This window comes from Anolis sagrei, chromosome 1, assembly GCF_037176765.1.
Source record: "Anolis sagrei isolate rAnoSag1 chromosome 1, rAnoSag1.mat, whole genome shotgun sequence".
Lineage (NCBI taxonomy): Eukaryota > Metazoa > Chordata > Lepidosauria > Squamata > Dactyloidae > Anolis > Anolis sagrei.
In genome coordinates this window covers 169,413,904-169,427,496 of record NC_090021.1, presented here as the reverse complement: position 1 = coordinate 169,427,496, position 13,593 = coordinate 169,413,904, and the positions used below count along the sequence as shown (strand labels likewise).

The 13,593-nt window shown below is 39.8% G+C and overlaps 1 protein-coding gene across 11 annotated transcripts in view; it reads right to left on the bottom strand.

Moving 5' to 3' along the window:
* The window catches only part of PIKFYVE (phosphoinositide kinase, FYVE-type zinc finger containing), a 117,511-nt gene that overhangs the window by 15,691 nt on the left and 88,227 nt on the right, over positions 1–13,593 (bottom strand). For all 11 annotated transcript variants that reach the window (XM_067470230.1, XM_067470244.1, XM_067470239.1 and 8 more), the window contains 5 exons: positions 8,702–8,797; positions 6,514–6,597; positions 4,961–5,052; positions 2,899–3,063; positions 1,787–1,846 (listed from right to left, as the gene is read on the bottom strand). In XM_067470230.1, coding sequence (XP_067326331.1) covers positions 1,787–1,846; positions 2,899–3,063; positions 4,961–5,052; positions 6,514–6,597; positions 8,702–8,797 — 497 coding nt within the window. The remainder of the gene's footprint in view (positions 1–1,786; positions 1,847–2,898; positions 3,064–4,960; positions 5,053–6,513; positions 6,598–8,701; positions 8,798–13,593) is intronic.

Genomic DNA, 13,593 nt, shown 5'->3' with positions numbered 1-13,593 from the left:
AGTTGTAAATGTGATTATGCTTTAACCAAGGACTTCCCACTTCACAGTTTTAAAACACTAGCAGACTTCCTTACTAAGTCCCAATCTGGTACGATACAGAAGGCAGGAAAGGCACTGTCACCCTACTGCCACCAGTCAGGCATATCTCTCACTGTGATACTGGATGGTTCCAATAGACTCAAAGAAAGATAGCAAGCCTTGAACAAAATCTGTTACTAAAGTTTGTTGACAATAAGCCTAAGTGTTCTGATTCCTGAAGGGTACAAGAATAAATAGCACTGATACAAGGAGCAAAGGAAACCTTGCATTGCAAGAGAAAAGTACAATCTGCATGAGCTACTCCAAGTGATGGCTTTAGATATACAGCTGGTTCTCATATCCACAGATTCTACCTCTAAAGCTCGTACCACTAATGACTTGAATATATCCCCACTGCCAAAAAATAAATGTTTTGCCATCTATATAAATAAAAATGTAATGTTTGTTTGTGGGATTGACAGAACTCAAAAACCACTGGACGAATTGACACCAAATTTGGACACAAGACACCTAACAACCCAATGTATGTCCTTCACTCAAAAAATTGCTTTTGTCATTTGGGAGTTGTCGTTGCTGGGATTTATAGTTCACCTACAATCAAAGAGCATTCTGAACCCCACCAACGATGGAATTGAACCAAACTTGGCACTCAGAACTCCCATGACCAACAGAAAATACTGGAAGGATTTGGTGGGCAGTGTCCTTTGGTTTTGGAGTTGTAGTTCACCTACATCCAGAGATCACTGTGGACTCAAACAATGATGGATCTGGACCAAACTCTACATGAATACTCAATATGCCTAAATTTGAACACTGGTGGAGTTTGGGGAAAATAGAATATAGAATCCTGACATTTGGGAGTTGTAGTTGCTGGGATTTATAGTTCACCTACAATCACAGAGCATTCTGAAGCCAAACCTCCCACACAGAACCCCCATGTGGGTCACAGCAATGCATGGCAGGGGACGGCTAGTTCTATATAAAAGAGATCATTTTATTACACAATTACATAAAATGGACCAGAGCTTCCACAGATTTTGGTATCCACCAAGGGTCCTAGAACCAAGCCCTAATGAATGCCAAGGGCCCACTGTAACCCTATTGACTTCCACGTGATGTTTTTCAAAATCAGAATGGAGCCTGTGACTTCTATTTAATAAAATACAAAACCTTTTTTTTATACCCCACCACCATCTCCCCAAAGTGATTCGAGGCAGCTCACAAAAGCACTCCGGAGTGCCACACATAAAATAAACAATACATGAGCAAATAAACGGTGACAACATAAGTTTACAAAAATGAACCCACATAAAACATCACATAATAAAAATTTAAAATTCATAAAACACAGCAGTTCCCGTGGATAAAACTAGCTGTCTTCAATTAATAATACAAAGTAGCAGAGTGAAACAATCACTAAGTCATCAAATCTAAGATTAAAATCTACTCATGGTCAAAGGCCTGTTTAAAAAGACCGAAAAACTTGGAGAGTTGGGGCTAACCTAATCTCTCTAGGAAGGGCATTCCAGAGCTGGAGGGCCACCACTGAGAAGGTCCTCTCTCTCATTCCACCAACCATACTTGGGATGGTGGTAGGACTGAGAGAAGGGCCTCCCCAGCAGAGTCCATGCCGGTTCATAGAAGGAGATGAGGTCTCGATGATAGGTTGGACCTGAAGCATAGTTGTTATTGGGTGCTTTTCAAGAATTCCTTCACCCCAGCAATATCTGACACCCAAATTACTTACGGAGCTCAACATGCGGATTTCCTAGCTGTTTCTTTTGCGCATCACTTCCATCTGCATCATCTGAATTAGGAAAGAGAAAACTTGGTCAGAGGTTTAACCTTTTATGTCAGGGCCCAAGAAAACCCTCTTTCATTATTTATGAAACCTAGTTAAGTGCCAAACAGAAATAAGAATTAAACACAACTCAAGTAATTGGGACCCTAAACTATGATTGCAATTCACCAATTTCCAGAAGAAGGCAGGGAGAGATGATATGTGAATACTAAATCTGAATGCTAAAATGTTGGGCAGGGGGGTGTTCTGATGGGTTAGGAGTAACTCCCTGGAATCTCTATAGAAGGGCCTCAAGCAGGATCTCCAGTAGGGAGATCCTAAGACATTCAGAACAAGATTGTTCTCGGTTAAATGGATTTGTGATCTTCCTATGTGACCTTTTAGAAGCCAAAGTGCCATTTCACAGAGCTACATTTAGCAGAAAAGTATTCCTTGAAAAGAAACTTTTTCACAAACACAAGACTGCCTGGGTGTTCTGTTTACTTTCTTAGATTAAACAGTTCTGCACATTTTACAGGCTGTGTCTTATTGCTGCTGCTACTTATCCACCAAAAGGTCAAGCACAGACCTACACCAATAAAGGCCAAGTTTACATAGGGTAAATCCCCAAAGAAAACAAAGGCAATTTAAAAATAGAATATGATCCATAGCAAAACTCAAGCACATAATCCAAAGCACTTCAAGGGACTGCTTGGCAAAAATGTAGAAAAGCAGGACCTTACATATATGTTTGGTGGAATGTCCTCCTGCAAGAAACATTTGGAGGCAGGAGATAGTCTCAGACATGGAGAAAATTGACACCAAGTCACAGAAGGATGAGCAAGAACAGCTTTGTTGTTGTCAAAGTCAAAAGAGACTGTCAAATCATCAAGACTCACGTCACATGGATTGTGCTGCTAAAACAGTGGCACTTCATAAAATTGATGGCTTTTTCAAATTCTACCCATTTAATTATCACCTACATATTTGACAAGATGCCAACAAATATTTAACTCTTTTATTGTTAATGGAAAGAAATCAGTGAGGAAGACTGGAAAGAAAAGAGTAAACCCTTGTACCTTGAGCCTCTGCCCCTTGGTTTTCTGCCCCTTCTTTGCCCGTCTGTCCAACCTGGTAGTAGGCACTGTCCGCTCCACGTAAGGTCTCTTTTTTCTGAGAAGAGAGATCGGGGCTCTTCCCTCCTGTGCCTCGAAAGAAGGCCAAAACTCCATATTGTTTCTTTGCTATAATCAAAACAATGAGGAGAAGGTGGTTGATCATTCATACCGACCTATCTTCATCAAAGTCTGCCAGCTCTTCTCAGGATTGCCTCCACCATTAGCTAGAATGAGATGTCTGGGTTGGAGAAGCAAGTTGTTCAACACTCCCCACTCCCTCCGCTTTCCAAACAATCCGACTGCCTACGCTGGGGCAGAAGACATTTCTAGTTCTAGTATCTAGACTTTTCATGACTTTTCAATAACTTTAAAGCATAGGTTCTTTTCATTGCAATTTCCAGTGTGAGAGGGTATATCAGATTACAGAAAAACATTTAGACAAAGAATGACAATAGACATACGGACATATAGATTCTATGCAACTACACTGGATTTACAACAACTTGCAGTTACATTGGACTAACAAACAGGCAAAGGGGAATTACATTTTCACTTAACATTCACACACATGTACATGCATTCATCCTCATGCACCCAAATATTCTCCCCTCTTGGAGAAGCACCTGTTAGGCCAGGCCCTGCTTTCCTGCAGTCTGTCAATGCATAGTTCCGTAACACCAAAATTTCAAAATGCCAAAACTTCGTTCCCTAAGAACAATGTCAAGGACCAGATCTCTGTTTTCCATACAGCACAACCTGACTTCCTGCACAAAATCCAAGACTCCAAAAGTGCACTTCTTCCTCTTCCCTTGAAAAAGAAGCCCCAAAGTAACCAGACTGCTCCCTTGCAAATCTACCACTCTCCATAGGTACACTATCTCTCTCCTTCCCATGGAGCAAAGCATAGCGGGTGGAACAGACTCCTCAGGTCTGCCACACTTTGCGCATTATTAGATTGAGTCTGTTATAGGAATATTCTGTTGACGTAGTCCCAAAGTTGTAAATTAATGATAGACATCTTCCATCCTGGCTCCATCTGAGTTTCCTGGCCAGATATTGATCTTCTTGATTGTTGTTGATCTTATGCTGAGTTCCTTCTTAACATTGTCAACATTTCTGTTATCACTGTCCCAATTCTTATTACAGTTTACTCTTCAGTCGTTATTAGCAACTTTTAATTATAGTCCAGCAAGCAGTTAGTCATTGCAGACCTTAATATTATACTGGTGTCTCCAATATTATTGGCTCCATCCATACTTTCATCTTCCATTCTTCCATTCATTCCCACACATCATATTAAATCCACATTTATAAAATCTGTACATTAAATTTTTGTGGCATAGCTGCTAGTCTGACTGATTTATGTAAATTCAATGGACTGGGCAGCACCTTATACTTTCCCTTGGGACTAAAAAAAATGTCTTGAGGCTGTCCTGGCTGTCCCAAGTTTAGGGACACAGTTGTCAGGGGCGATTATTCTTTGAAGGCAGCCTGACCCTCAGGGCTAAAGTAAGAGAACTGGGTATGTTTTAGCTTGGGAGAAAAGAAAACTGGGAGTGTGCTTGTGTCTCTTTGTGTGTGTGAAACACAGCAGTCGTCACAAACCTGCAGGATTGTCATACAGAAAAGATGTATTATTTTTTACTCAGATGGCAGGACTATACCAAGGTCACGGGAGAAGGAATTTCAGATCAACATTAGAAAAAATGTCTTGATGGAGCAGTTTGACAATGGAACTGATTAAAGATCACTATGTCAACATCAGTGATCATTTTTCAAGTAGCAATGAAGAATCCCATGGCAACTATTCAGAATACTGAAATCAATTCTGCAAAAGTGAATACCATGGAATGTAGATGAAAATAATGGCAGGGGGAGGCAAACCTAAACACAATTTATTGACATTAGTTTCAACTTTCCTTGCTTAAGGCAATTGTTATCAAGTCTTGTTGCAACCAATGCTACATCTCAGATTAAGAATACAACCGCAGGAGGAAACAAAGCACACAATGAAAATTCTTACGCTGTTCCACCTCTGCCACCTGATTTGATTGCCCTGTATTTGTTTCAGGTATTCGGACAGGACTGTTGTTCTTTGCTCGGATCTCAGCCAGGCTAGAAATAAAACAGTAGGTTTTTAGTATTTGAGGTGTCAAAACAACTGTACCAAAGTATTTTTGATAACAATAGACAGCAAGTCTCCCTTGGACCTAACTATGAAGCCCACACAAATGGCAACATTTGGAAACAGGATACTAAACTAGATTAGAGGTATTCCAGCTTAGACCATGCGCTCACTTAGTTTAGCATCCTATTTCTTATAGTGACAACCTATGCACCTTAGCAAAGCCAATAGGAGGGCTGTCTTTCATTTCCATACAGTCTAGTACAGACATGGGTAAACTACAGCTCTCCGGGTGCTTTGGACTTCAATTCCCACAATTCCTAACAGCTGATAGGAGGGCCAAAGTTTGCCCATGCCTGATCTAGTAAGTTTTATTCAGATGTGTAGTGCCTCTGAAACTGAAGTTTCAATCAGTGAGCAAATGAACAGTGGTTGATAAACCTATAAAGAAGCTGTTAGGATCTGAGATCAAGCTTTATGCAAAAAGTTATCATGGACAGCATCAGAAACCACACAGTAAATCACAGTGAACAGATAAACTGAACACTAGGCTTTGCAAAATAATATAGTAGTATCACACAATCTACATAAATAAAAATGTAATGTTCGTTTGTGGGATTAACAGAACTCAAAAACCACTGGACAAATTGACACCAAATTTGGACACAAGACATCTAACAACCCAATGTATGTCCTTCACTAAAAAAAAATGATTTTGTCATTTGGGAGTTGTAGTTGCTGGGATGTATAGTTCACCTACAATCAAAGAGCATTCTGAACCCCACCAACGATGGAATTGAACCAAATTTGGCACACAGTTCTCCCATGACCAACAGAAAATACTGGAAGGGTTTGGTGGGCAGTGCACCTTGGTTTTAGAGTTGTAGTCCACCTTCATCCAGAGATCACTGTGGACACAAACAATGATGGATCTAAACCAAACTCTACACGAATACTCAATATGCCCAAATGTGAACACTGGTGGAGTTTGGGGAAAATAGAATCTTGACATTTGGCAGTTGTAGTTGCTGGGATTTATAGTTCACCTACAATCACAGAGCATTCTGAACCCCACCAACGATAGAATTGGGCCAAACCTCCCACACAGAACCCCTATGTGGGCCACAGCAATGCATGGCAGGGGACAGCTAATACATAATAAAATATCAAGGTAAGAGGGAAAAATTAAAAGGAATCTAAGCTTAAAAGTACACAGCGAAACCTTTTAAGAGTATTCATTTTAGGGCCAAGTTCTTGGGAGGCGGTTCATTTACTGCTAAAATATACTGGAAGGCATCTAGTTACAATGAAAGCGAATACACAATGTGTGGTAGACCCACCGCACTACCCAAAAGGCTAATGATAATTCTGAAAGGAGCACAGAGAGAGAGTTAATTTGTCCGCCAGCATTATTCCAATGTGCTATTGACAGACAGGTATCAGATAGTCACCTGTTAATCTGAAGTCCTTCTTCAGCATTGATCTTTGGAGATACTTTGGATAATTCATCTAAGGCATTTCTATATTCTTTACAACTGAGGAATGAAGCAAACAGATGTTCTTTACAACACTTAACAGTTCAGAGTGTTATGCTACATTAAAAGTACTACATAAAGAGAAAGAAGGTGCCGGGCTACTTCTTCCTGAGAATGCCTGCCTGGGCTGTACCATTTCAGACTGAAGGTTGAGATTCTTATGACAACATGTTCCTTATTTAAAAACCAAACCTCCACAGAGGGGAAATGTCATATCAAGCACTACTTCCTAAGGAGAAGTACTGTAGTAATTTGAGTATAATGTATCATCAGTTCTAATATGCATCCCAATTTTGAGAGTGTGCATTACCAAAAAATAAAAAAAGATTTGCTATTGAATGTAATGTGCCCTCGGAATGGCTAATAGGTAAGGAAGAGGATCCCAGTTGGGTAGCTGCAGCCCCTCCATCAGGCAGCCTGACAGAGGGATATGGCTTCTCAACTGCCCCCCTTCATGAAGGCTTCAAAACCTCCCCCTCAGTTTTGAAGGCCTCGTTGATGAGTCCAGCTGAGGACTATTTGGGTTGAGCAGCCTTGGCCTGATGGAAGGTCACAAGCAGTCTTACCTGGACAATTTGAATGTGCCATCAAATCTAATGGAAGGAAAAGGTTTCCCCTGACATTAAGTCTAGTCGTGTCTGACTCTGGAGGTTGCTGCTCATCTCCATTTCCTATGCCAAAGGGGCAGTGTTGTCAATAGACACCTCCAAGGTCATGTGGCCAGCATGAATGCATGAACCTTCCCACAGAAGTGGTACCTATTGATCTACTCACACTTGCATGTTTTCAAACTACTAGGTTGGCTGAAACTGGGCCTAACAACGGGAGCTCATCCCGCTCCCTGGATTCAAACCGCCAACCTTTTGGTCAGCAAGTTCAGCAGCTCAGCGGTTTAACCCACTGCACCACCAGGGGGCTCTTATCAAATCTAATACACACCTCAATTTTGGCTATGCTATTTTTAAAAGGTGCACATTAAATTTGAGTAAATATGATATTTAATTACATTAACTCCCAGCTGAAATGGTATAGTACAGATATGAGCTTACCAGCTCAGAGCTTGGGAGGTGAGAGTCAAGCTCAAAAGGACAAGAACAAAACATAAAACACAAAATCTTATGCCAATATCATCACCCTAAATCAAAATTCTTTATAATATCCAATCATATTTGCCCCAACTACGAAACTACTGAGAGTAGTTCACTACTTCTAGGATGTAAGATCTAAAAGTAAAAAGTAGGGTGTAGCAACAGTGGTGTAAAAGTTATAAATGTTCAAGCATTCTCTGCTATTTTTCAACAATACTTAATGATGCTTTATAAAACTTGTTTTTTAAAGATATTCTTTAATTTGGTGTTATCTCCTTTGGCCATTCTCACTGGAAAGGCAGAATAACCTTTTCGACAAAATGTTTCCTGTATTTCCATGAGTACAATTTAAACAGGCCTTGGTTTACTGTCAAGCCACTGACAGAATTAAGTTCAATACAAATGGCTTCCATCAAGAACTGTCAAAACAAACTCTATTCGTTTTCTAAAGAAAATCCTTTCAGCAAGCAATGACTCTGGCACTGCCTCAGAGCAGCTGGTTTGCTGGTTACACTGATCTGACAAGTACATTTTACAGTATTTTAGACAAACTACCCAAGTGAAGTGGCTACTATTATGGTACTGGGAATATTCAGTGGAAGGGCACAACAGAATGGCATAAAAAAGCCTGTTTTCAGCCATCTATGTTGGATGCTTTATATCCCCTTAGAACTGTAGGTTTTACAGAGAAAGACATGCCATGTTTCTCTGCCTCATTAAGCTCCTTTTTCTTCTGCACACAAAAGAGTTACCAGACTATATTTACATTAGAATATCTACTATATGAAGCATGATAAATCACCAGGGTGTAAAGCCAATTGCCAAAAGTTCAGGCTTGCTTACGTGTCCAAGGAAAGAGCTCCATTAACAGTCAATTACCCACTGTATACCACCTGCTGTTATAGTCAACAGTCACATCAAACTGTGAATAAAAGTCTCCAGGAAGAGTTAGCACTCCCCTTCCTAAATATGGAAGTTGCAAGAATAAATAAAAAAGCTCTAACTAACCAACATACCTGAGAGCAAAGGCGATGATGGAGCTGGGTTCTTTTTCACAGACTGCAATAGGAACACGTTCATGCTCATACATTAAGTAATGCTTGTCAGGCTCACTGCATGAAGAACATGAAAAAGAAAAGACAAACTATAAATTATGGCCAAAAGAAGAAACAGGGCCTGATTTCCCAGAGGAAGGGAAGTGTGTACAAGAATAAGGCAAAACCAGGCAGAGTGAGACAGAGTTTTGCTTAAGGTAGACCCACTGGCTAAGAGTATATAGGTAAGGATCCAGAATTCTTAGACTCAACCAATTCTTGTTGTTGATAACTATTTAAAGCTGGACATCCCAGACTGATGTACTGCCTTTTAAGCAGAAAGACTACAGAAAATATTCAGGCAGGACAACCTGTTAGCCATTTTCACCTTCCCTGTCTTGAACTCATTACAAAGATGTGATTCTAGACTGCATCAATGGGAGTACGGTGTCTGCTAGTCATGGGCCCAGTATCTGTATCATTCAATTAATTTGTGTTTCCATTTCGTTCCGTCCTTTCAGATGGCATTAAACGATACATCCCTTTCCAATACAGAAAAAACAGTGAAATGAAAAGGAAAGTAGGAACAGAAACCATTTGGTCGCCTGCTTTTCAGACAATTGAGCCCTGCCTGGATAACAGATGGCGTTCTCAGCTGAGGAGAACGCCATCCGTTATCCACCGCGCCTGATCCCTGCCTTGCCTTGCCTCACCCACCACCGCTCTGCAAACTGAGGCAAAAGCATCACATGTGGTATCTTAAGCCCTGCCTTTACACTCACTTCTCTTCTGCAAATGGAGTGTTAAACTTCTCAGAATTAATGGAATCTTACATAACGCTGATGTTTTTAATTGAGGTCATAATGAAGGATATAAGTACAAACCATGCCATGTTTTCTAGGAGATTTTATTTATGGAAAGAAAAAAAATCCTTAAAAATCGGGGGATGACCCAAATATTATAAAACTTTATAGGCAAAGAGTGGTAGATGTGCCCTCCATGTGTAGCAATTTTCTCCTCTAGCCATAAAACTGAGGGGAAGGGGAAGCCCTCCCATTTCCACCAATGGTCTGAAAATTTTCATTCTTTCGTATGCGGAACAAAATGCCCATTTGGATAGGCATCCCATTTTTTGGAAGCGATAAACAGAAACAAAAACAGGGCCGAAGAAATGAAACAAAATGAAATGGATAGTGATTCCATATAGATGCAAAGGTGTCACTATTTTAGCCATCCATATGGACGGTCAATAAATGCAAGAAATAAATAAATAAATAAATAAATTTCAGATTTTGATGTATTTTAGATTTTGGAATTCCATATAAAGGATGCTCACGCCGTAGTAGAAGCTAATAAATAGGCAGTCATCTATAGTGCTGGTGGTAGTCAAGGGTCTCCTTTTACTGAGAATACATTTCTCCCCTTTTTTCTCAAATAAAGCAGCTTATACAATATTAAACAAAATAATAATAATAACAACCACAACTTTATTTTTATACCACGCCACCATCTCCCAGAAGGGACTCAGGGCGGCTTACAAGGGGACAAGCTCGAAAACACAAAGTAAAAACATGATTTTAAAATATTGTTTAACATTAAAATGCATAAATAATAAGCAAACCCTCAAAACCCTGGAGATGTGAAAAGGCTGAACCTGCACACAAAGCACTGCTTATCCACTGATCTGTCCCTGCTTCCTGGATCAAGAAGAGGGACAGATAGGATGACATGGGAGGAGATGTACCTTCAAGTAGCCAGGTAAAAAACCATTTAGGGTTGAAAGGTGATAATTAGCAATCTGAATTGCAGTGAGAAACTAACCTGCAGACAGAGTAGCTGAAACAATAAAAGAGACATACTGGTCCCACACTTTGCCCCAGTTAAAGTTCTAGCAGCAATTACTCCCCATTAAAAGCTCCTGAGTGCTTCTGTTATATTTGTTCCCTGCACATCTCTTTTATTTCTCTTGCTGAAGGGCATCTTACAACTATTGAAAATAATAAAGTATACGAATCTCATTTGGACCATTGTGATGGCTCTGCATGCGTCTGTCCTTGAACGGCACTCAGAAACTTCACTTGAGTGAAGTAACGAAAATAATAAATTCCTACATCATTCTATGTGTGATTCTATCATTCTAAGGGATTGTAAAAAAAGAACTTCTGTGCAGTGTATTGAGACATGGGCAGGCATGTGTATGGAGAGAGGTGTTAGTGTAGGCATTTGGATCCCAAACTACTCAGGGTTTGTAGGCACGTGCCAGCACTTTGAATTGGAACTAGAAGCAACCAGAGTACCTTGCTTAGAATCAGTTGAGATGTCTGCATCTATAAACCTGACCAGCTTAATTTTCTGAGCAAGGGAAGCCCCTAGACCAGGTTCATTTACCCCTAAACTTTGGACTTGGGGTCGCCTTAAGACACAACAACAACAATCCTCATGAACTTGACTATCTCATCAGCCAAAAGCAGGCTCACACTTCCCACTGAAACTCTGGTAAGTATGTGTTAGTTAAAACTGTTCTTCATTTTAAATATTGTATTGCGCTTTCATATTTTTTGCACTACAAATAAGATACAATATGCAGCGTGCATTTGAATTTGTTCATGTTTCTTTCAAACTATAGTCAGCCCACTGCCCACCAATAGGGACCATGAACCGTCCCTCTGCTTTAAAAGTTTTAGGACTCCTATTCTAGACATTTGCGAAGGTTAGTCCTGCAAACAATGTGCTACAGTAGTCTTGACAAGAAGTCAGCAGGAACTATCTCAACCACTACCTTTATTCATCTACACCAGAGGTCCTCAAACTTTTTAAACAGAGGGCCTGGTCACAGTCTCTCAAACTGTTGGAGGGCCAGATTATAATTTGAAAAAAAAAAACATGACTGAATTGCTATGCACGCTGCACATATCTTATTTGTAGTGCAAAACATTTTAAAGCAATACAATAATTAAAATGAAGAACAATTTTAACAAATATAAACTTATTATTATTTCAATGGGAAGTGTGGGCCTGCTTTTGGCTGATGAGATAGGATTGTTGTTGCTGTTGTTGTGTGCTTTCAATTCATTTCAGACTAAAGCTGACCCTGAGTGAGGGCCGGGTAAATGACCTTGAAAGGCCATATCCAGGCCCCGGGCCTTAGTTTGAGGACCCCTGATCTACACTGTAGAATTAATACAATTTGGTCCCGCTTTAAATGTGATGGCTCAGTGCGATAGAATCCTGGAATTTGTAGTTGGATGAGGCCCTAGCACTTTTGGCAGAGAAGGGTAAGAGTTTGCAAAACTACAGTTCCCATAATTCCACAGCATTAAACTACGGCAGCTTAATTGATACCAAGCCACATTAATTCAATAGTCTAAATGAACCCCAAATGAAGGTTTTAAATGGGTATTCATAGATAACATTTACTTTATTTACTATACTTCAATACCACCCTTGCCTGACTCAAACCTTCAGTGATAAAGCTATATCCAGAATTGCATGCAAGTTACACACCTGCTATTTCACAGGGAACATGGCAGTATTAGAACAGTTTGCATACCCAACTCCTGAATAAGGTGATCTGCTCCATACAGAACCTCCATAATGTCAAGAATTCAAATTCAGCATGCTGGTCTTTATCCAGCTCATTCCTGAATCCAGATACCAATTCAGATACGACTAATAGACAGAATCATGGTGAAATCTGACTATACGAGGAGTGGGTACAAATGGCAAACCACCTAAATCTCAGCAATACAGCCATTTCAACCCCCATATAATTACAGAAGTATAACTTTCGTTAACCTTCCACTTGACCACAGGTCGGTTAAGACACAATAATAATAATAATAATAATAATAATAATAATAATATTTATTTATACCCGCCACCATCTCCCCAAGGGGACTCGGAGCAGCTTACATGAGGCCAAGCCCGACAACACATCAATAAAACAAAAAACAAAAAGCAAATAAAACAATACAATTAATATACTCAAATATAAACAATAACACGCAAAGATTTTAAAAACCTATGGCCAGGCCAAATGTAATAGTTTAAAAATTTTAAAAATAAATGCTAGGAATGATGTATCTGGAAGGAGGGTTTTAAAAGAAATGAAGGGAGAGCAACCCAACAAGTAGTTAAAGTGCTTATGAGGACATTTTGCTGGGAATTATTTCCCAGCAAAATGACACAACATTTGTCTGTATCAAAATAATACATTGTACACACACTACAGTGTCCCCAAAGTCCTCACACATCGGAAAAAATAAACTCTATTTATATATATTTAATATTTTTATTAAAAGAGGTGATCAACATGTAGAGAATATTTTGTAAAAAATGTTAAATTATGCAATGATAATATATTGTCGAAGGCTTTCATGGCCGGAATTACTGGGTTGTTGTAGGTTTTTCCGGGCTATATGGCCATGTTCTGGAGGCAATTTTTCTCCTGACGTTTCGCCTGCATCTATTTCAAGCATCCTCAGAGGTAGTGAGGTCTGTTGGAAGTAGGAAAAATGGGTTTATATATCTGTGGAATGACCAGGGTGAGACAAAGGACTTTTGTCTTCTGGGGCTAGCTGTGAATGTTTCAGCTGATCACCTTGATTTGCATTCAATGGCTTGGAAGCGCCTGGGGGGAATCTTTTGTTGAGAGTGATTTTATGTGTCTGGTTGTTTCCCCTCTGTTGTTTTGCTGTTGTAATTTTTGAGTTTTTTAATACTGGTAGCCAGATTTTGTTCATTTTCATGGTTTCTTCCTTTCTGTTGAAATTGTCCACATGTTTGTGGATTTCAATGGCTTCTCTGTGTAGTCTGACATGGTGGTTGTGAGAGTGGTCCAGCACTTCAGTGTTCTCAAATAATATGCTGTGTCC